General features: G+C 41.7%; 1 protein-coding gene across 1 annotated transcript in view; it reads left to right on the plus strand.

The window, feature by feature from the left end:
- MTA3 (metastasis associated 1 family member 3) overlaps positions 1-23,302 on the plus strand; it is a 203,865-nt gene extending 180,563 nt beyond the window's left edge. Inside the window, exons 15-16 of the mRNA XM_032774365.1 lie at positions 5,320-5,466; positions 22,398-23,302. Of these exons, the coding sequence (XP_032630256.1) occupies positions 5,320-5,466; positions 22,398-22,423 (173 nt within the window). The 3' untranslated portion in view covers positions 22,424-23,302. The remainder of the gene's footprint in view (positions 1-5,319; positions 5,467-22,397) is intronic.
- The last annotated feature ends 250 nt before the right edge of the window (positions 23,303-23,552 follow it).

A 23,552-nucleotide genomic window follows, 5' to 3' on the forward strand; every position in this document is an offset into this window, starting at 1 on the left:
CAGGTTGGGGGCTTCAGGTTGTGGGGGCAGACTTTAAAGAGAATCTGCACATCTACAATTCATTTGCAAACTTAAAACTATTAATTTGGGCTTGAATAGGGACTGGGCGTGGCTGGCTCACTACAGAAGCAATTTTCCCTCTCTTGGTACTGATGCCTTCTCATCAATTATTGTGAGTGGACTACATCCACTCTGACTGAATTGGCCTTGTCATCACTGGTTCTCCACTTCCCTTCTCTTGATGTGCCAATATATTTATGCTTGTATCTGTAATTTTCACTCCATGCATCTGAAGAAGTGGGTTTTTAGCCATGAAAGCTTATGCCCAAATAAATCTGTTAGTCTTTAAGGTGCCACCAGACTCTTCGTTGTTTTTGGGGATATAGACTAACAAGTCTACCACTCTGATATCTCAGTGGTGACATTTTCAAAATCACTCGATGGTGGTCTTGAAAGGGAGCAGAGTTAGGCCAGTGCTGAGCACTTTTCAGAATTCCATTCTACGATGTTGCCAATTTTTTCTAATCTACACACCTGCTTAGAAAGATGTGATGTTATCCAGTACAAAAACAGGAAAGAGACTATATCAGCATTTTATGACATATTTGGATCACAGCTCCTACGAAGAAAAAGGGGAAGAAGGGGGTACTGGAGAGAAGGGGATGAAGGAGATTCCAGTATTTTTAGCTCAATATTAATAAATCAAAAACTATCATCTTCAAAAGGGGCCACTGATGGCAATTAAATATTTATGCATTCACTACAGAGATAGGGAAACCCCTTTGAGCTATACTATTCCATATAAAGACATCAATTTAATTCTTAAAGGCGCAAGGAAGTAGAGATAAGCATTAAGAATAAGCAGAGCAACAAAGAGTGAACCAAATATTATCCCCGTTTAAATCTGAAGTGATGCTATGAAGTCAATGGTGTTACTCTCGATTTACACAGGTGTAACTGACAGTGGAAATCAACCCACAATATTCACTGAAATTCCCATTGACTATCTGTCTACACAGAATAAATAACAAAAGTCTCAAGATTTTTCCCAGTATTAATAAACTGATGTCTAAAACTGACAAATAGGAACTTTTAGAAAAAGTCCTGGGCAGATGTTATTTATTAATCTGGACATCTTTTTGGCCTCAGAAGTCCAAAAACATGTATTCTTGTCCCCTCAGTAGTGGCCTTATGCTTATCAAGGGAAAAACACAGCTGCTTGTTCCCTAAATAGCTGCAAATGCAACCTTAAGCGATCTAGTTTCTTATGCTGAGTTGAATTACCTGGGCCTGTTTGGAAAAACAGAGGACAACATATTCCCATGAACTATTATCTCCCTGAAAGTGGGCCTGCAGAGTGAAAATGGTGAAATTATTATGAAAGATTAATTATGAAAATATTCGCTCTGTTTCACTTTTGCCAATTTGTTTGTTTCAATTACAAATCTAAACAGTACAACTGGTGAAATAGCTCCACGGAAGGTGGCTAGTAGGTGGCTTTTAGTGTTGCTTAGTGTGCATATTTGAATAAAATAAAGTCTGACCTTATACAATCTGCGGGATATTGTTTTGCTTCTAAAATTTATCCCATGCCATATATCAGAGGTCTGCTTTTCATTTTTCCAAACCATTCTATCAAATATTTGTTAGAACACATTTAGTTATGCCTCATAGGAGTTCATTTTTTCTCTTCATTCCTTGAAAGAATGTCAAAAGGGCTTCCACCTACCTACTCATTCTGAGTCATGGCTTTCCATTATCCCTTTTCTGCTCCTTGAGGAGCATATTGCACAGCAGGACTAAGCATTAAAGACTGGCCTCTCCTTGGAGAGATTGGGATTCCTTCCTATGCAATCAATTTAGCTTTCATTGTGTGTAGTGAACAAAAATCCCTGAAGTGAATCTTGCTTACTTGAGTGTCTTATATTGTCCGCTAGTGCATAGCTGCTTTTCCACTTGGCAGATGTCCGTCAACATTTGTACCTGTAGTAGTTGAGAAGAGATGAGTTGGAGTGACAGGTGCTCAATACCTCTGAAAATTAGGTCACTTATTTAGGTTCATAACTTCAGTCAACTTAAAAAAACTTGTCCCTAATTTATTTTCATTTTTGGTATTCTGATTGCCTTAGCAGTGTTACCTGAGATAGATAACCCCTTTGAGGGTAAAGATTGTAATTTACTATAGCCCGGATCCTCAAAGTTATTAGGCACTTAACTGTCATTGAAGTCAATGGCAATTAGGCACCCTAAATATTTTTGAGGATCTGAGCCTATATGTTTATACAGTATCTAGCGCAATATCTAACCTGGCTGGCTTCAAGGCATTAGCACAGTATAAATGTTAATAATAAGTACTTGAAGTATTAATTTACCTTACTTTTGATATCTGAAATGGAACTATAAAATGAGTCATGCTCAGTGGTTATGTGTTGTGCTGCTATGCAAGTGACCTAAATGAGATCCCTAGGATGTGACCTAATATTGATTTTCCAGCAATTTTAGTTCAGGCATTTCCTAACTTTTGCATAGTTGACTTTATAACCTGAGTAATGTTCTTTTCACATAGTTTTTGTTGTGTGTAATTTCCTAGGGTTTTAAAAAACAGAAATTCTATCATATGGTATCATATTGTCACCCACATGGGTCATCAGCAGGTTAGAACCTTTTGATTCATCATGCAGAGCTCTGCCACTTGAGCTACTGGATTAACTGACAGTAATAATGGGTTGCTATCCTCTGTGGACCAGCACTAGAGGGACATGGGACATTTTGCCAGAAAGTTTCACAGATATTTGCTGGCAGCAGAGGAATGCTGAGATTCAGGAATTTTGGGTTCCATTTCAGGCTCTGGAGAGGAATGTACAGTGGTGAATAAGCCACTGGGCCAATAGGGCCTATGCCCAGTGGCCCCAGCAAAAATCTGCTGCCAGGTGGCGGAAGCCCCTGGCAGAAGCCACAGGATGGGAGAAGCCCCCGTGCCCACCTCCCGACACTATCCCCGGCAGAAGCCGCCGGACAGGGGAAGCCCCCCTACTCCCCCCCGACACCGTCCCTGGCAGCAGTTGTGGGACAGAGGGAAGATCCAATGCCTGCCCCAGCAGAAGGCCTGGGGACAGCAGGGAAAGCCCCCACACCCAACCTCTCGGCCCCAGCCCAGAGCCGCCTCCTGCTCCCTAACTCCTCATCCCCAGCTCCACTCCAGAGCCTGCACCCCCAGCTGGAGCCCTCCCCCTTCCCCCGCTCTCTAACCCCCTGCCTTATCCCAGAGCCTCCTCCCGCACCCTGGACCTCTCATTTCTGGCCCCATCCCAGTTCCTGGCCGAAGGCCCCAGGAAACCTTACTTTGCCTCTGGGAGTGTATCTCTAGTGGGGAGATTCTGCTGCCGGTTCCCCGTAAGCATGACTCCTTCTGCACCATTCCCTCCGAACTGCCCTTGTCCTGCTCTTGTCTCTAGCCCACCCTGGCTCCTCATCCAGCTAGTCCCAGTCTCCAGCCCTCCTCAGGCTTCTCTTCCCAGTCCCAGTCTCCTTTCCCAGAAAATCCTTGCCTTGACCTCCTGTCGTTCCTGTCTCAGTCCCCGCCCAATCCTCTTCTTGAGCCATTCCCACATCCCAGCTTTTCCCATATCCCCATCTCTAATTCCAGCCAGTCCCCGCCCCACCCCCAGTTCCTCATCCAATCTCTCTCCCTCTTCCCAGGCTCAAGTCATGCCCTGCCCTCAGCTCGTGTTTTCCTTTTCCACGCTCCTCATCCAATCTGTGTCTTCCCTGCTCATCCCTGTCTTCTTGCCCAGCCAGTCCCAGGCTCCCCCTATCCCAAGTCCTTGTCCCAATTTCCTTTTCTCTGCCCTGCCGCCTCCAGTCCTCCCTCTCCAGGCTCCTTATCCCCTTCAGCTTGTCTCCCTTCACTGACCCCCTCAGTCTGGTTTTTGTCATTTCAGTCAGGAAGCTTCCCCTCTATCCTGTCTGGGTGCAGTGGGGGAGTCATTACAAGCACAGGAGAGGGAGCATCTGCTTGCTCTAAGTTCAGGTGCCCTGCCTTGGCCCGCAGTTCTAATTGCAGGGAAAATGCAGCTGCGCCCCAGCTGGAGCATGCTCAGTGTGGACAGACATTTCAAAACGTGTCAAATCCTAACAAGTCTCTGCTGAGCATGTCAACTGCAGTTTTGCAAAGGCTGATAATTTGGCAAATGTGTGCAGATTTTCATGGGGAAACAAAAGGCACATTCCTGACACATAGCCATGCCCCTCCCCCATGCTGACACATTTTAAGACTCTGCTGCAAAGCACGGGGGCAAGAGAGCTTTTCAAGAAAAGTTCATCCGAATTTTAACGTGGTGAAGACAATGTAATTTCTTTTTGCTTCTCTCTCAGAAACAGTGGAACCGTTTTGGCTGAAATTACCCCTCTCCCATCACCCCCAAAAATAGATCTGCCTGAGGCAGACACTCAGCATGGAAAATTTCAGTCCAAATGACTAAAGTCTGGCAAAGTTATAAGCAACTAAAAGCAAGGTCTTATAATGGGAGGTTTGGGGCAACTTTAATAATATGCACTGTTACTAGACCCAACTGTAGTATAATGTACACACCCAAACACAGTATAAGGGTTTTACCTGATAAGCTTGTTTGCACCAATGTGAGGATCAAATGTGATTTTTGTCCAGCACGAAACTTCAAAGGAATTTGCTGAGGTGTTTTTTTCCCTACCTACTGAACACACACAGTTAAACAATCAAGACAGTTACCTCAGGCAGCCCTGAATGAACCAGATGTGTTTCACCTTAGGGAGAGCCAAGATAACAAAGACTTGAGACTGAACCATTATGTAAAAGTTTGGAAACACGCTAGGCCTGGAACCCAGAGGTGAAAGTAAGCCGGTACGGTCCAGTACACTGTGCCGGACTGCACCGGCTTCCACGGCAGGGATTGAATGGGCTCTGGGCTGCCCGCGGCCACGGCTGTGATTTAAAGGGCTCAGAGCTCCTCACCGCTGCGGGCAGCCCAGGAGCTCTTTAAATCTGGCCCGCGGCTCCAGCGGCCGGGCTGGGACCGTGATTTAAAGGGCTCAGAGCTCCCAGGCCTTTAAATCTTGAGAGGCAGCACCTCTTCCGGTTGAGGTCACACCTCTTCTGGATGAGGCCACGCCCCCCTCAGGACTCCGGCAGTACTGGTAAGTCCTGTAAATTACTTTCACCCCTGCTGGAAAATTGACTTTGAGTTCATTGGAAAATGAAACGTACTTTTAATAGATAAAATGAGTAGATAAAACATTTTAAAATGAAATATTTACAATCTCCTCCCCCCTCAACCCCAACAGAGATTCATCCTGCAATGAAACCTAATGTAGTGAGGTCAATGCCAAGCCTTCAAACCCCAGCTGCGAAACGAATGCTCGCAACCCCTAATCATTCATCCCGAAGTATTTTGGGGAAAAGAAACTACAGCCATCACAATGGACTTGAGGGTATGTAAAGGATTTTGTATGAGGGATGTTTTTTTAAATGTTACGAATCTTTTTATGTGAACTAGCAAGTATTGCTCCTGTAAACTGAGAAAACTGAAATTTTGGATATTCAATTAAGTATAAAGATACACTACTAGTATATTACAGTATATTAAGGAATGGATCACAAATTTCTAAATAAAGCAACAGACTACAAGCATAATAATTGTCCTAACGATGCAACTTTATGAATGTTCCTGCCCGGTGTAGTTAGCACATTTCCCGCAGTAATAGTTTTAAAAACTCACTGGGAAGAATCTGTTCATTAATTGCTCTGCTTTGAATCTAGCTCAGAGTTGTACACTGGTACCAAAATTTGTGCAAGATATATTTAGCATATTTGTGTTTTCAGTTTTAAATGCCATGACTGGTGGGGCGTAATGCATTGGAACTGGCTATAGATTTTAAGCTGTATCTCAACAGATTACTTTGGTTTTGCAGTTCTCAAGCTGATATTATTTTTTGCATTTTTTCCTAGCAATCTGCACTGTTTGCATAAGAGATAAGGAAAAGAATAAAAATAAGGGAAATAAATGTAACAATGGAGACTTTTTGCACTGTTTTCAGTGATGTTCTTGACTGAATTTTGCCACATTGTATTTATTTATGTACAGCTAGAAGAGTTGATTACTCTTCCTGTTGGTTTATGAACATGGTTGTACTTATTGTATGCATACAGTGTATATAATTTGGTTGGAATATTTGGCTGAAATTCTCTGAGTTGCATTTGGTAGGGAAGAGGGAAAGATAACTTCTAGCCATCCTGTGGCCCAAGACCAGTCCAGTTCCTTCTGTAAATTAGAACAGCTTATGTCTTGTGGCCCTTTGAGTCTGGTTTTCAGCTGCTTTGCTTCATGGTGTAGTGCAAAGCAGAGTGGACATGAAAATTGGGGAAACATATTGTAAAGGTTTGTGAATAATTATGAAGGTGACTCAGAACTATTTTAAAGCATTCTTATACTCTGAAAAGTGACTCTGCTATGGTATCTTTCTGGTGTTTGCATCATCACCATAAACATAAAGATTCTGCAACTGAAACTTAATGAGCCATTTTATCTGATGTGCAAGTCAAAATAGAATCCAGCTCATTCTCCTTTAGTTGTGTTGGCTCTGTTTAGCTAACAGGAGTGAAAAGTGATAGAACATATTATATTCAGTAAAATAAGCAGACCTGACTGAACACAAGTGAAGAAGAGATCAGTGGAATAAAATAATTCTTCTTTAGTCCTCTTTCAGTGTAGAATTCCACCATATACTTTTGAACTAACATATATATATCTTCAAATACCATAGATTACTGGCTAGTTGATATAAAAGTTCATTCTGCAATGAAACTGGGAAGCTTAAATTCTGCCCTCTCCAATGTAATGAATCCTCATTTTGGTTTATCTGAGCAAGGCAGTGAGGAGGTATTATGGAACTGGATTTATGGAATCACAAATGGAAAAAAATATGAAAACACTTTGTGATTTTTTTTTTTTTCAGGCTCAAAAGTGGCACTTTGGAGGAGAGGGAAATTGTCTCTTCATAGAGAATGTAGATATTAGAACTGGAAAGAGATATTAGACCATTAAGTCTCTCCCCCTGCCATCATAGAAGTAATTGAAGAAGTATTTTATGGTCTATTTGACAGGTTGTATTCTAACCTGGAGAGCCATTCCAACTCCTAATAATCTGAGCGAATTCTGTTCTCCCATCTTTGACTACATATATTGTTTGATCCACAACACCTGATGGCCAATACCATCCTGAAAACAAGTTCTAGAGGGAGCTATGTACCTATTTTGTCTTCCTGTGTGTTAATCATTTAAAAGCTCTTAAGAAATAGATGTTATTAGAAGGCTGGTATACTCTGTTCATATGCATAAACATAGGATTTCCTCCTGAATATGCACTAAAGAGGATTACAAGATTTACCAAAGCCTCTCATTGCTAAACATTTGCACTCTAAGTGAATATGTTGCTGCATAGCAGATTGATGGTACCAAAACAGTCCCTGCCTCAAAAATTCGACGGTCCAAAACAGATAGACCAAGACAAGACAGACTCTACACAGAGATGGATGTGGCTATTAGAGTTTGAATGTTTCATAGAATAGATGTTTCCTTAGATTTTATTTGGGAGTTTGGCATAAGTTAGCAGGGAGGCTCCTCTGGAAATATGGGCCGGAGTAATGAACATCCTGAGTTTTTCTTATTACAGTGACACTTGCTAAGTCACAACAACATTCTGTCTGTGTTCCAGTGAAAATTTCATCCTATTTTTTTACCCATACTTACAAAGCACTCTCTTAAAAAATGGATGATGGATAAAATATTCTGGTTATTCATTTATCTGGAGCAATTATACATAAATGAGAAGTATTTGGACCTTAGTTCAGTGTGCAAATAGTCAAATTATGCCACTACGCAGTCAGCAGATAACCTAACTGCTAAAACGTGCCATCCAATGGGGCAGGGCCACTACTGTGTGAATCTTATTAGTATAAAGAGCATTATGCATTAAAATGAAGTGCATTGCACAGCCCAAATGCAGTCTGAGGTAGGAAATGATGGTCTTGGTGTAAGGCATCTGATTGTCTCAGGAGACCTAGATTATATTCCTGAGTCAGTCATAGATTCCCTGTGGGACAGTGAGCAAGAATTTCTCATGCTTGCCTCAGGTCTCCATCTGTGAAATGAGGGTAATGTTACTTCTCTAAAGCACAGGAATGCTGTGCAGTAAATTCATTAATGTTTGTGGGGGACTTGGCTATTATTACAATGATGGTGTCCATAGAAGGACCTACATACATAGCAAGACCATTTCAAAATATGTTTTGTTTCTTTTACTAAAACAGTCGCAATATTCTCTTCAAAGTAAACTTCCTCAGAAAAATAACTACCATAGAGCACCATCCATTCTGATGAGCTCATTTGACTGACAAAGTGCCAACATGGCTAGGGTGTCCTACGTGGGACAATACTTAATTGGTAATCAGGACTTTGGTGGAAAGATTTATTCTACATTTTAAAATAACTCTCAAATTTTAAATGGTCATTTCCTTGAATTATTTTTTGATGGGGAGTAGATCATTTCAAGCAGAACAGATATTTCTAGGTTACGGTGACCATTTGTACTCTGTAGAGTTCTGTTAAGATAACTATCTTAATGCCTGTTCTGACATACTCTTTAATTAGATCGCTGCATGCCATTGTCCAGGAAGTCTGTGGAATGGCTACTGGGGCATCTGATGATATACAAGAGCCCCAAATGTAGCGACAGAAAAACAATTTCCACAAGGGATTAGTGTACACAGAATCCATTGGTTTTTTTTGTTTATTTTTTTCTTTTGATGGACAGCCTAAAAGGCATTTTCTAAAACTTAACAAATTCAGTATCCAGGATAACCTTCCTTTGTGCCTTCTTTATAACACTCCAGACTGTTTTGGCTCTTCTAACAGTTTGCAGTAGATTTGCTTAAATATTACTCACTTAGGGGAAGAAGCAATGGTGTGAAGAAACCTGATTTCCTCAAGTGGATTGTATCAGACAAATCGTTTTCAGTAAAAAGGTTTCTTGATTATATCGTTTATTATAGATGAATCAGATTAATGGCGTTGCACCAACTTAGTCAACTGGACAGATTCTGGCCTACATAACATATTACTGGAAAGGACAAGATATATAGACCCAAATCAAGAGTATTGCTGTTTGGTTTGGAGAGTCATGGTGTCATACCATGGCTACTTTGGGTTGGATTTTTCTACCATATTATCATTATTATTATGCAACCTAGAGATGTGCTAGTGCCTTACAGAGAGAGACTGAGATAGAACACTGTCCAGAAAGGTTTATAATCTAAGATCTATAGATAGCCTTCTTGCAGTGTTCCAGATATTTCACAGATCTTGCATTTGACATGTTTTCCATTACAGTGTCTTTCACTGGTTCCTGACTGGTAGGTTTTAATGACAGAAGGGAGCATTATTATCATGTAGTCTGACTTCTTGCGTAACACAGGCAATAGAATTTTACCAGTAATTAGTGCAGCAAGCTAATAACTTCTGTTAGAACTATAGTATATCTTTCAGAAAGAGATCACCCAGTCTTCATTTAAGACTTCATGAATCAAGCACATCCCTAAGTAAGTTATTCCAATTGTTAATTACTCTTACATAATAGAAATAAATTTACTATGTATTTCTGGTCTGAATTTGTCTAGCTTCCAACCATTGAATCTCATTATGCATTCTTCTGCTAGATTAAAGAGCCCTTTACTATCAGAAGTCTCTTCCTCTCTAGGTACTGGTATTCTGGGATCAAGTCGCCTCTTAACCTTCTCTTGGATAAATTAAATGCATTGAGCTTCTTAAGTCTCTCATATATAAGGCACATTTCTTGGACCCAGGATAATAAGCGTTATGAATGGGGGAAGTGGTAGATGTGGTATATCTTGATTTTAGTGAGGTTTATTGTCTCACACCACCTTCTCATAAACAAACTAGGGAACTGCAACCTAGATGGAATTGCTATGAGGTTGCTGCATAACTGATTGGAAAACTGTTCCCAGAGAGTAGTTATCAGTGGTTCACAGTCAAGCTGGAAGGGCATATCCTAAAGGGATCAGTTCTGAGTCCAGCTGTCTTCAGTATCTTCACTGATGATTTAGATAATGGCATAGAGAGTAAACTTATAAAGTTTGTGGACGATACCATGCTGGGAGGGCTTACAAGTGCTTTGGAGGATAGGAATAAAATTCAAAATGATCTGGACAAATGGCAGGAATGATCTGAAGTAAGTAGGATGAAATTCAATAAGGGCAAATGTGAAGTACTCCTCTTAGGAAGGAACACATAGAAAATAGGAAATGACACATAGAAAATAGGTGCACACATAGAAAATAGGAAGTGACTGCCTAGGAAAGAGTACTGCAGAAAAGGATCTGGGGGTCAAAGTGTATCACAGGCTAAATATACTAGATAGGTAGGATATGAATTAGCAAATCCTCACCCTAAGTGATAAACAGGCTGGCAGATTCTTGATGTACTAGCTGCCTTTGCTTTGCAGCTTGGGTTTCCCAGGTTTTCATACACAGGCTAGAAATCCCTTTAGCCTGGGACCATCACTTCCTCAGGTGTTTCCAGGTGCGTTGTTGTAAGGAGAGTGAGGTACCATCATGATGTCATTTCCCCCTTTTATGTCTTCTTCCCATTTGCTGGAAAGCTCTTTTGCTGTGACCTGGGTCAAACAGTTCCCATTGTGTAGTGCTATCTTGGAGAGGTTTCTATTGTACACAGTTCCTGGGGTAATCCTTGTGCTTGTGTGCATTTCCTCAATAAGCCATTAACATTGTTTGGCCTTTTTACTGTTGTACCTGAAAGGCTGCTTGTGGGTGTTTTCAACCTCACATTTCAGTAACATATTCATAGCCAAAATTCATATCTTCACATATGACGATAGCACATACAATCCAACGAGATATTAATGTCTAACAGATCAAGACTTTTAGAATGATACCTCACAAGGCATACTTTGTGCAAAATATATCCTAATTATATGACAGTGGTGAATAAGGGTGTATCAGGGAGTCACAGGGTGGTTTAGATTGAACATTGGGAAAAACTTCCTGACTGTCAGGGTGGTTAAGCACTGGAATAAATTGCCCAGGGAGGTTATGGAATCTGGAGATTTTTAAGAGCAGGTTGGATAAACACCTGTCAGGAATGGTCTAGATAATACTTAGTCCTGCCATGAGTGCAGGTGACTGGACTAGAAGACCTATCGAGATCCCTTCCAGTCCTATGATTCTATATTTTCCAGACCTCAAATCATTGTAGTAGCTCTTTTCTGAACCCTTTCCAATTTTTCAAGATTCTCATTAAAGTGTAGACTCCAGAACTGAACACAGTATCCAGTAATAGTCTCGCTAATACTGCCAGAGCCACCTCCCTACTGCTGCTTGATATTTCCCTGGGATACATCCAAGGACTCTGTTCTCCCACTTAGCAATGGGGTCACATTGGGAACTTGTGTTCAGCTAGTTATTTATCATTATCCCTAAACCCTTTTCAATGATATTGCATTCCCGGATATGACCCATCATCTTGTAAGTGAGACCTTATGTTTATTCCTAGATATGTGACTTGCATTTGGCTATGTCAAAATGCATGTTGTTCGAACAAGCCTACTATAACAAGTGATCTGGGTCTGTCTGTATAACTGGCTTCTCATTATTACTTAGTAAGCTAGTACCATTATTATTTACCTTTCCACCAATTTTTGCACCCTCTGTAAATTTTACCAGTAATAGTTTTACATTTTCTTCCAGATCATTGATAAAGACATTGAAAAATATTGAGCCAAGAACAGACCCCTGTGGGACCCTATTAGAAACATCCTCCTTGGATGACTATTCCTCATTTGCAATTACCATATATACTTGTTCATAAGCCAAATTTTTTTTAGTAAAAAAGGGAAGCACCAGAGAAGCGGGTCTGCTTATGAACAGGTATAAAAAGAGAGAGGTGGGTCACAGCCTCCCTCCAACAGAGAGAGCAAGGAGAGGCAGACAGCCAGCAGAGACAGAAAGGAAGAGGAACTAGTGACAGAGGATGTGAAAAAAGCTAATGTACTCAATGCTTTTTTTGTCTCTGTCTTTATGAACAAGGTCAGCTCCCAGACTACTGCACTGGGCAGCACAGTATGGGGAGGAGGTGACCAGTGCAGTAGTCTGGGAGCTGGAGAAAGAAGTGGTTCAGGACTATTTAGAAAAGCTGGATGAGCACAAGTCCATGGGGCCAACTGCACTGCATTCAAGGGTGCTAAAGGAGTTTGCGGATGTGATAGCCGATATCTTTGAAAATCATGGCAAATGGGAGAGGCCCCAGACGATTGGAAAAATGCTAATGTGGTGCCCATCTTTAAAAAAGGGAAGAAGGAGGATCCGAGAAATGACAGGCCAAGCAGCCTCACCTCACTCCTTGGAAAAATCATGGAGCAGGTCCTCAAGGAGTTAATTTTGAAGCACTTAGAGGAGAGGAAAGTGATCAGGAACAGTCAGCATGGATTCACCAAGGGCAAGTCATGCTAACCTAATTGCCTTCTATGATGAGATAACTAGCTCTGAGGATGAGGGAAAAGCAGTGGATGTTATTCCTTGACTTTAGCAAAGCTTCTGATACAGTCTCCCACAGTATTCTTGCCAGCAAGTTAAAGTATGGGCTGGATGAATGGACTATAAGGTAGATAGAAAGCTGGCTAGATCATTGAACTCAACAGGTATTGATCAATGGCTCCATGTCTAGTGGGCAGCTGGTATCAAGCGAAGTGCCCCAAGGGTCGGTTCTGGGGCCGGTTTTGTTCAATATCTTCATTAAAGATCTGGAGAATGGCTGGGATTGCACCCTCAGCAAGTTTTCAGATGACAGTAAACTGGGAGGTGTGGTAGATATGCTGGAGGGTAGGGATAGGATACATGGGGACCTCGACAAATTAGAGGATTGGACCAAAAGAAATCTGATGAGGTTCAACAAGGACAAGTGCAGAGTCTTGCACTTAGGACAGAAGAATCCCAGGTACTGCTACAGACTATGGACCAAGTGGTTAGACAGCAGTTCTGCAGAAAAGGACCTAGGGGTTACAGTGGACAAGAATCTGGCTATGAGTCAACAGTGTGCCCTTGTTGCCAAGAAGGCTAGTGGCATTTTGGGCTGTATAAGTAGGAGCATTGCCAGCAGATCAAGGGACGTAATCATTCCCCTCTAATTGGTATTGGTGAGGCTTCATCTGAAGTACTGTGTCAAGTTTTGGGCCCCACACTACAAGAAGGATGTGGAAAAATTGGAACGAGTCCAGTGGAGGGCAACAAAAATGATTAGGGGGCTGGAGCACATGATTTATGAGGAGAGGCTGAGGGAACTGGGATTATTTAGGCCACGTCTACACTACGGGATAATATCGAATTAGCTAAAATCGGTTTTATAAAACTGATATTATAAATTCGATTTCATGCGGCCACACTAGGCACAGTAATTCGGCGTTGTGCGTCCATGGTCCGAGGCTAATCTAACGTCATTCTGAACTTGCATTGTGTAGACTCGCTCCGTAGCTTCTCATAGTTCCCGCAGCTCCCCCGCCACTGAATCCTGGTGAATCATAGTGCGCGGGGTTCTGGAAATGTCATCATCATTCCTTCCCTGGAAAACACAGCTGACAATCCTTTCTCGCCATTTTCCCTGGATTGCCTCGGCAGACGCCATAGCACGGCAACCATGAGCCCGTTCAGCATTTTTTTTTTTTCCGGCCGTATTGTGACTGGATCACGGACAGAGGCATACTCCCAGCGCTACACAGCAGCATTCACTTGCTTTTGCAATGATGACAGAGATGGTTACCGCGTTCTGTACCGTCTACTGCCGAGAAAAACTGGCAATGAGATGACAGTTATCTCTCCTCCTCTGTACTGTCCGCTGCTATCATGAGTGCCCCTGGCTGAAATCGGCTGGAATGGAGGGCGCAACGACAAAGCAAATGGGATTGACTCACTTGGGACTGAGTCAATCCCTCCCTTATGGTTTCTAAAATAGAGTCAGTCCTGCCTAGAATAAAGGGCAGTGTATTGAGGACCAGTGTATCAAAGCACAGCTGCTCCGTGTCAGTATTCACAGGGGGTGCCCCTGCAACAACCCCACCTGTTTCTTCCCTCCTCCCCCAAACCGTCCTGCCCATTTGTGTATGAAGTAATAAAGAATGGCGGAATAAGAACACTGAGTGTTTAGTGACATAAATGGGGGGAGCAGCCTCCCGCGCGATGATAGTCAGGCAGGACTAGGCAGTGATGGGGGAGAGGAGCCCAGCATGCTGCTGCTATGACAGTCCAGGAAGTACAGAATCTTTTCTTATACAGGAAAGAGAGGGGCTGAAGCCCCAGTTGCTATGATGAAGCTGGTTATTAGCCGTTCTGTCCTATCTACGGGAGTAACAGCAATGTTGGCCTCGATGTCAACATGTAGATATTCATGAGACGGTTACTAGTCTATTGCACCGTTACCACCTGGGGAGGGGGAGAGGAGCGGATACTGCTCTTCATGCTGCAGCATCGCATCTACCAGCAGCATTCAGTACACATAGGGTGACATTGAAAGTAGTCAAGAATGATTTCTTCCCTTTCTTTCACGTGGTGGGGGAGGAAAGAAACTGAGGAACTGTCCCTGAACCACGCCAGACACTGTGTTTGAACCTACAGACATTGGGAGCTCAGCCAAGAATGCAAAACTTTTCAGAGACTGCTGTGGAGTGTGGGATAGCTGGAGTCTTCAGTACCCCCTCCATCCATGAGCGTCCTTGAGTCTCGGCTTCCGTTACGCTTGTCACGCGCGCTTATCCTGGAATTTTTTATCAAACGCTTTGGCATTTCGTGTTCTGTAACGGAGCTCTTGTAACACAGATTTGTCTCCCCATACAGCGATCAGATCTAGTATCTCCCGTACGGTCCATGTGGAGCTCTTTTTGGATTGAGACTGCATCGCCACCCGTGCTGATCAGAGCTCCACGCTGGGCAAACAGGAAATGTAATTCAAAAGTTCTCGGGCTTTTCCTGTTTACCCTGCCGCTGCATCCGAGTCAGATGCTGTCCAGAGCAGTCAGTGGTGCACTGTGATACCTCCCCGACGAGGCCAATACATCGATTTCCGTCCACACTAACCGTAATCGAGTAATCCGATATGTTAATATCGAATTTAGCGCTACTCCTCTCGTCAGGGTGGAGTACAGAAATCGATTTAAAGAGCCCTTTATATCGATATAAAGGGCGTTGTAGTGTGGACGGGTACAATGTTAAATCGATTTAACGCTCTTTAAATCGATTTAAACGCGTAGTGTAGACCAGGCCTTAGTCTGCAGAAGAGAAGAATGTGTGGGAATTTGATAGCTGCTTTCAAACTACCTGAAAGGGGTGTTCCAAAGAGAATGGATCTAGATTGTTCTCAGTCTGACAGAACAAGTAGTAATGGTCTCAAGTTGCAGTGGGGGAGGTTTAAGTTGGATATTAGAAAAAACTTGTTCACTAGGAGGTGGTGAAGCACTGGAATGGGTTACCTAGGGAGCTGGTGGAATCTCCTTCCTTAGAGGTTTTTAAGGTCAGGCTTGACAAAGCCTGGCTGGGATGATTTAGTTGGGGATTGGTCCTGCTTTGAACAGGGGGTGGGACTTGATGACCTCCTGAGCTCCCTTCCAACCCTGATATTCTATGATTCTGTGATTCTTGTGTGCAAGTAAAAGTTGGTCTTTAACATTCTCCCTGGTTACTGATGGAAGAGAAAATATTTCCTACTCATTGTAAGATATGAGTATACCATCCTGCTTCTTTTTAAATACAGATCAGTAACAAGGTGCATAATTAGAGAAGCTTGGGAAGTGTGTTTGGTTTTTGTGTAGTTGCTGCTACAATATTATGCTATTTTTGAATAAAATATTCATTTTAATACAGTATGTAATATACTATACAATATATTTGATTACAAATATAATAGTTTTGTTAGTGTTATTGTGAGGGACCAACTAACAACAGCCAGGAAATATACAGCTGAGAGGTTGATATATTCTGTTTTTTACTTACATTTTAGTGAAACTAGCAAAGAAAAATGGGCATAGGTGCATACACTGAAGTCTTATCTTTTAATATCCTGCCATTTGCCATTTTCATATCCTTAACATTACTGAAGCAAAGGGAAATGTCTGAATTTCCAGGTGTGCTTTTGTCATTACTATTAGAAAAAATGTTTAAAGGAAGCCAGAAAAACACTTTACCCAAGATATGGAGCAATTTACAGTTCTGAAGTAAACACCACTTAAGCTTATGTAAATACATATTTAGGTCTGACATGTTTTAAGGCATTGCTTTTCACATGAGTAAGCCTGCAGGCTGTTTTGGGGGAGTTCTTATTATTTAGCTAATAATGGATGTAGTGGTTCAAAGGTGTATGGTGCAAATATGAAATTAGGCTCAGCTTTTTAAAAAGCTATGTTGGAGTTCTAGGACCTACACCCCTCCCACCACTTAACATATAGAACTTTACTTCTTTTGGCTTGAGGGCAGTGGTGGATTAACAAATTTGGCACCCCTAGGCCTTCAAAAAATTGCCTCCCCTCCCCCCGCCACCTCACCTCTGCTCCCCGACGGTAAGCTGGGCCGGGGGGAGAAGGCGAGTTATGGCGCGCTCAGGGGATGGCAGCGGTGGAATGGAGGTGAGCTGGGGCAGGGAGTGGTTCCCTGACCCGCCCCCCCAGAGTTACTCCCAGCGCCCGCAGGCCCCAGCTCACCTTTGCTCCACCTCCTCCGATCGCGTCGCTACTCGCTTCTCCCTTCCTCCCTCCCTCCCAGTACTTTTGCGCGGCAAGCCTGGGAGGGAGGAGGGAGAAGGGGAGTTGCAGCATGCTTGGGGGGTGGCAGCGGTGGAGCAGAGGTGAGCTGGGGCAGAGAGCGGTTCCCAGACCCCCCAGGTTATTCCTTGCGGGCCCCAGCTCACCTCTGCTCTGCCTTCTTCAAGCGTGCCGCTACTCGCTCCTCCCTCCCTCTCGCTTCTCCCTCCCTCCCAGTGCTTTCACGCGGCAAGCCTGGGAGGGAGGTGGAAGGAGGGAAGCACGGCGCACCTTGGGGAGGAGGCAGGCCGGGGATTTGGGGAAGGGGCGGAGTTGGGGAGGGGTCACGAGCGCCCCTGCAAATTTGCCGCCCTGGGCCTAGGCGATAATACGCTGCTGCTTGCAGGGTGGGGGAAGGATAGGAGGAGGAAATTATTGGTACTTAATTTTTTTTTTTTAAATGTAATGCTTATAAAAGGTGCTGACCTGACATTCCTCAAGACTGAGACCCCTTTATTCAGTTGAGTCTGTAATACTGGCAGATACCATAAAAGCTTCTCTACACAGCCCAGGCATTATGCATTAACCCTTTCTAGAGGGGTTCTCCTTAGGGGTGGAAATGTAGTTCAATCCTTGGGCAATTTTTGGTCTCTCTGCTGACATTGCTAAGAAGAGGAGCAGTTAGTGTCTTTGGGATGGCGGTATTTGTGATGAGGACACTTGTTCAGTAGGAACTGGACTGAGGCCCTCAAACCCATTATGTGTGGGCCACTAACAGCTGAGTTATGTTATATTTGTCATGCATTTGATCCAGATTTGAGCCATTAACCTAGGCTCTGTATCCTGTATAAAATGTAACTAGATTGGCAGAAACAGCAGCATTGTAATGTTGAAAAAGTCAGGACAAAAACAGTTATGTTAAGTACTGCGCTAGGATGATAGTAATTAAAAAAGAAAAATACTTGTTCGATCACTGAATCTTTCTGTGACAGGTTTCCCCCAGGATGCTACCTGGAACTAGTGTACCACTGAACCCGCCTGACTCACCAGCCTGTGCTCCTTTTACACTGTACTACTGTGACATTCTCTCAAGTCCCCTCCAGCACACACATAGGTGGGGACACACACGGCTGCAGCTACACAGACATGCTGAGATTAGCTCTGCATGGGAAGGCTCAGCTAAGGAACTGCTCAGTTACTCAAGTGCAGAAGGTAAACCCAAAATTATACTGTCTTGCACTGCAGACTGTACAGTCTACGCTCATGAAATTTGCCCCTGCCCTCAATATGGAGAGGAATATACACAGCTTTCTACCTCAAATTATGATTTCCACATATAGGTTTTAGACAAAAGATAGATTTTAAGTAGGGCTGTCAAGTAATCGCAGCTAATTCACACAATTAACTCAAAAAAATTAATCTCGATTAAGAAATTAATTCATCGCAGTTTTTATTGCACTGTTAAATGATAGAATACCAATTGAAATTTATTAAATATTTTGGATGTTTTTCTATTTTTTGATATATATTGTTTTCTTTGTTGTAATTTAAATCAAAGTGTATATTATTTTTAATATAAATATTTGTACTATAAAAATGATAAACAAAAGAACTAGTATTTTTCAGTTTGCCTCATACAAGTACTGTAGTGCAATCTTTGTCGTGACAGTGCAACTTACAAATGTAGATTGTTTTTTGTTACATAACTGCACTTAAAAACTTCAGCACCTATAAGTCGACTCAGTCCTACTTCTTGTTCAGCCAGTTGCTAAGACAAACAAGTTTGTTTACATTTACAGGAGATAATACTGCCCTCTTATTTACAATGTCACCAGAAAGTGAGACCAGGCCTTTGCACGGTACTTTTGTAGTTGGCACTGCAAGGTATTCATGTGCCAGATATGCTAAACATTTGTATGCTCCTTCATGCTTTGGCCACCATTCCAGAGGACATGCTTCCATGCTGATGACGCTCATTAAAAAAAAATGCGTTAATTAAATTTGTGACTGAACTCCTTGGGGGAGAATTGTATGTCTCTTGCTCTGTTGTACTTACATTCTGCCATATATTTCATGTTATAGCAGTCTTGGATGATGACTCATCATATGTTATTCATTTTAAAAACACTTTCACTGCAGATTTGACAAAACACAAAGAAGGTACCAATGTGAGATTTCTAAAGATAGCTATCGCATTCGAACCAAGGTTTAAGAATCTGAAGCGCCTTCCAAAATCTGAGAGGGATGAGGTGTGGAACATGCTTTCAGAAGTCTTAAAAGAGCAACACTCTAGTGCAGAAACTACAGAACCAAAATCACCAAAAAAGAAAATCAACCTTCTGCTGGTGGTATCTGTCTCAGATAAATAAAATGAATGTGCGTTGGTCTGCACTGTTTGCATTGTTATCAAGCAGAACCCGTCAGTAGCATGGATGCATGTCCCCTGGAATGGTGGTGAAGCATGAAGAGGCATGTGAATCTTTAGCACATCTGGCATGTAAATATCTTCCAGTGTTGGCTACAACAGTGCGATGAGAACACTGACCGATTCTCACTTTCAGGTGACATTGTAAACAAGAAGCGAGCAGCATTATTTCCTGTAAATGTGAAAAAACTTGTTTGTCTGAGTGATTGGCTGAATAAGAAGTAGGACTGAGTGGAGTTGCAGGCTCTAAAATTTTACATTGTTTCATTTTTAATGCAGGTTTTTTTGTACTTAATTCTACATTTGTAAGTTCAACTTTCATGACAAAGAGATTGCACTATAGAGTTTGTATTATGTGAACTGAAAAATACTATTTCTTTTGGTTTTTACAATGCAACTACTTGTAATCAAAAATAAAGTGAGCACTGTACAGATTGTATTCTGTGTTGTAATTTAAATCAGTATATTTGAAAATGTAGAAAACATCCAAAAATATTTAAATAAATGGTAGTCTTATTTTTAACAGTGTGATTAATCGCAATTAATTTTTTTAATTGCTTGACAGCCCTAATTTTAAGTGATTATAAGAGATAGCAAACAGATCAAAGCAGATTACCTAGCAAATAAACAAAAATGTGATCTAAGCTTAATATACTAAAGAGATTCGTTATGAGTAGCAAATTCTCATCTTAATTGTTGATTTAGACAGTTTGCAGAGATTCTTGAGAGCAAGCTGCACTTGCTTGCAGCTGAAAACTCCAGGTATTCCTTTCACAGGCTAGAAATCCCTGTAGCCTGAGTTCAGCCCTTCTCCCCCAGTCCAGTCCTTGTTCCTCAGGTGTTTCCAAGGTCTCCTTGGGTGGGGAGTCAGTGAAGAACAATGATGATGTCACTCCCCAGCCTTAAACAGCTTTTTGCATATGCTGGGAACCCTTTGTCTCCCCTCTTGGTTCCCACACCCAGTCAGTGGAAAAAAACTGGCGTTCGAAGATGGAGTCCAGGCACAGGTGACTTGGTCACCTGCCCCTGTAGAGACATAGAAACCATGACTCAAAGGCTGTTTGTAGCATCTTCCGGAAGGCTTCCCATAGCATCTGCTAAGACCTATTGTTCTCCCAAAAGGCCCATCCAAGCCAGCCATTTGTAATAGATGCAGAGACAATATTCCTAACTTCAGATACCAAAATGATACATGCATACAAATAGGATAATTATATTTAGTGAATCATAACCTTTTCAGTGATATCTTACATGATATCTTGAGTAGAATTTATCATAGCTAGGCCACAATCATATCACAGTAATATTACTATGAAGAATATGAGGCGTAATACCACACTGTCTCTTTGCGAGTGAAGGATATTGTAGCTAGATAGAGAATGTACATTTCTTTTCTGTACAAAATATTACTTTTATGGCTTTCTGAATCGACTTTAAAAGGTTTTGTTTTGCTGTGTATTTTTTTTTCATTTTTATCATTTTCATGAATAATAGTGGCTCTTTACACAAACCAGCGAAGTAGTAATTGAGTTGGTGTGGGCACAGTTCTCCTAAAGTTTTTCATGTCTTCTCAGCTGCCCCATTAATCTGGCAGCTCATCTCTCATACAGGAACCAGCAGATTATCTAAGAAATAGGCAAGACAGAGCAGTCAAGCCCAGCTGTGGCCTTGTAGAAATGACCAATGGAATGGGGGAATTCAGAAGACTGGATATTATGACAGATGCACTGTTTTTCCATGGGAGACTAACCTCCTGAAGTCAACTGTTCCAATTTCAGGTCCTCAGCTACAGTCGGTACTTTCAATTGGAAAAGGCTGGGAGCTAGTGGTTTGGAAGAACTGCAAGAAAACACAATGAGCAGGAATCCAAATTTTAGGTTGAGAACTTGGAACTTTAAAAAAAGAATGTTCCAAAGACAGAACTGTATTCATCCATAGATTTCTGTGTTTCTAAAGCCAATTCTCAGACTTGTGAACAATAATACCCCAGTGATTTCAAAGGAGTCCATGTGTCTTAAATTTATTTTAAGTTACACTGTACACATTTGATATGAAACACTTAAAGCTTTAAGCTGGCTTTATATAATTGCATGCACTTATCATTTCTTTGTGGTAAGTCTTTTAATTCTTCTGGATGAGGGCATTGACTTCCCATATCCTGACCAAAAATGTTTCTGATTTATGTAATGCATTCTGCAGGATTACTTTTATTGCAAACTTCACTGTATATAATTATAGCGAAATTTAAACTTTTCACCTTTTTAGAGAAAATAACTTCATGTGCATAATCTTCATTCACCCCAATTCTTCATTCTGTACATACTCATTGGATGCCAAAAATCCCTGTCGTCATATTTTCTGGAAAGATTACAGACCTTTTGGAGTCTTCCTCTAGGCTCATGCTGCTGCTTTTATCTACTCTGGGAGATGCAATCGCTTTCCTTCTGTTGCTACTGCTGCAAAAGCCCAAACAACTTAGATTAATTAAAACATTTCTTGGTAGCTGAGAAGAGCAGTCCCACCCAAAAAGTAGAATTCTCTCTGCAGAAAGTCGTTAAGTCCTGCAATATGCTTTGTCAATCCTGATCAATGAAATGAGGATGATGCCAAGAAGATTCAGGTGTGTAACAAGACTCTGGCAAGTGTTCTCTCCTGTGGTTACTATAAAAAAGACTCACTACATATTTTGAATCTAACAACATTTCTTTTCATGCTACAGGGTTCCAAATGACTTTTAGCAATCCCTTCACCCACCAGCTTCTTAACTCTGAGCAACAACAACAGGTCACGTCCGCTGTAGGCTGTGAACCCCGCCCCCATGGTAGTGGTGGTTTAGTAATTATTGCTAATTATGTGTATGGGTTTTTTTTAACTAAGATCTTTTGCATTTTTCCCCATCTACTGGCAGGAACATCTCCACTTTGACATGGAACAGAGCCAGAGTGTCCCTGGGACATCTGGGATGTTAATGACAACTAACAGACCAAGAAAATCACTCTGTACTTGATGGACTTCGCATCATTTATCTTGGCTTATGAGTCGAGAGAAAAAGTAGCAATGCCAATTTTCCAAACCACACCAGAATTTAACCACCAATCCTGACCCTAATTCTCTCTCCCTTTTCCAGAACGTTCATGCTGTATTTCAGACTGAGATGTCCTCTTTCCTTCCTCCCAATCAAGAGTTGCCTCAGTTCCAGGAGGAACAAATATTGAGGTGTACAGCTGAGAATAAGGACTATACTAAGCTGTTTCCTGCTGCATTTGACTAGGACCCAAGTACAGCCAGGTGGGGAGGTGACATGAGCAGTTGACAAAGCAAGAAAAGGACAAACCTCCAGTCTCCAGTTTTTGATGACAGTCTAATCTTTCTCTCTCTCTCCTTCCGTATCATTGCCTATTCAGGAATAAGACTCAGATGGGGTATGAGTGGGGAAGAAATAGTCCTTTCACTGCTCCCACTTTTTCTGTTGGAAGCTTGCAACTCTGTATGCCAAGCACAGGAAAATGTAAATAGTATCTCAGATTGGCGAAGTATTGAGAGACTGGGCACTTTCTTCTTCGAGTCTTTCTTGCTTCATGGAGAAACAGTAAAAGTTGCATGTATCTTCTCCATCCTGACTCATCGGATATGTAATCATATGTGAAAATATGTATGCAGGAAAGGTTTTTTCACAGTATGATTGAATTTCTTGTTTAGAAATGTACTAGTGTATTCTGTCTGTGGTGCAGTCTCTCGCTGTCTTTTTTGTTTGCAGATATCAGAGTCTCAGTTTTGTTTATCGTTAGGGCTTTCAGACATTCTCCTGAGATGGCATTATCTCACATAGAATGTATCAGGAGCAACTGTGTAAAATTATTATTAAACTGAAGCTTAATTTGCTAGTGTGTGTATTGCTGTTGATATGAGTATTTTATTGGCTTTGTACATAACTTAGTATTGTTCTACTTGAGTTATTACAAACATCTTTTTTTTTTTTTTTTTTACTGGTCAGCTGGGCACATTTAATATGTAAATGATTAAGACTCAATAAACAAGGAATCTCACAATGCCATTTTTGTCATCAGTTTCACAGTAGAACCAGACTCGAAACCTGCCTGTGATCAACTTTAACTTCTGCACCAATCTTCCTCAAAAGTGTGAAACAAAACATGTAGGTCACGTCCTCTTTGGCTAGTTTCTCCCCTTTAAAACGTGTTTTTGGACAAGCTCATTCCATCTTCCTCACTTCTGCCGCATGCCTAGCTAAGTGCCAGGATGTTTGGGGATTATGTTTCTTTTT

The sequence above is a fragment of the Chelonoidis abingdonii genome, chromosome 3, assembly GCF_003597395.2.
Source record: "Chelonoidis abingdonii isolate Lonesome George chromosome 3, CheloAbing_2.0, whole genome shotgun sequence".
NCBI classification, from domain to species: domain Eukaryota; kingdom Metazoa; phylum Chordata; order Testudines; family Testudinidae; genus Chelonoidis; species Chelonoidis abingdonii.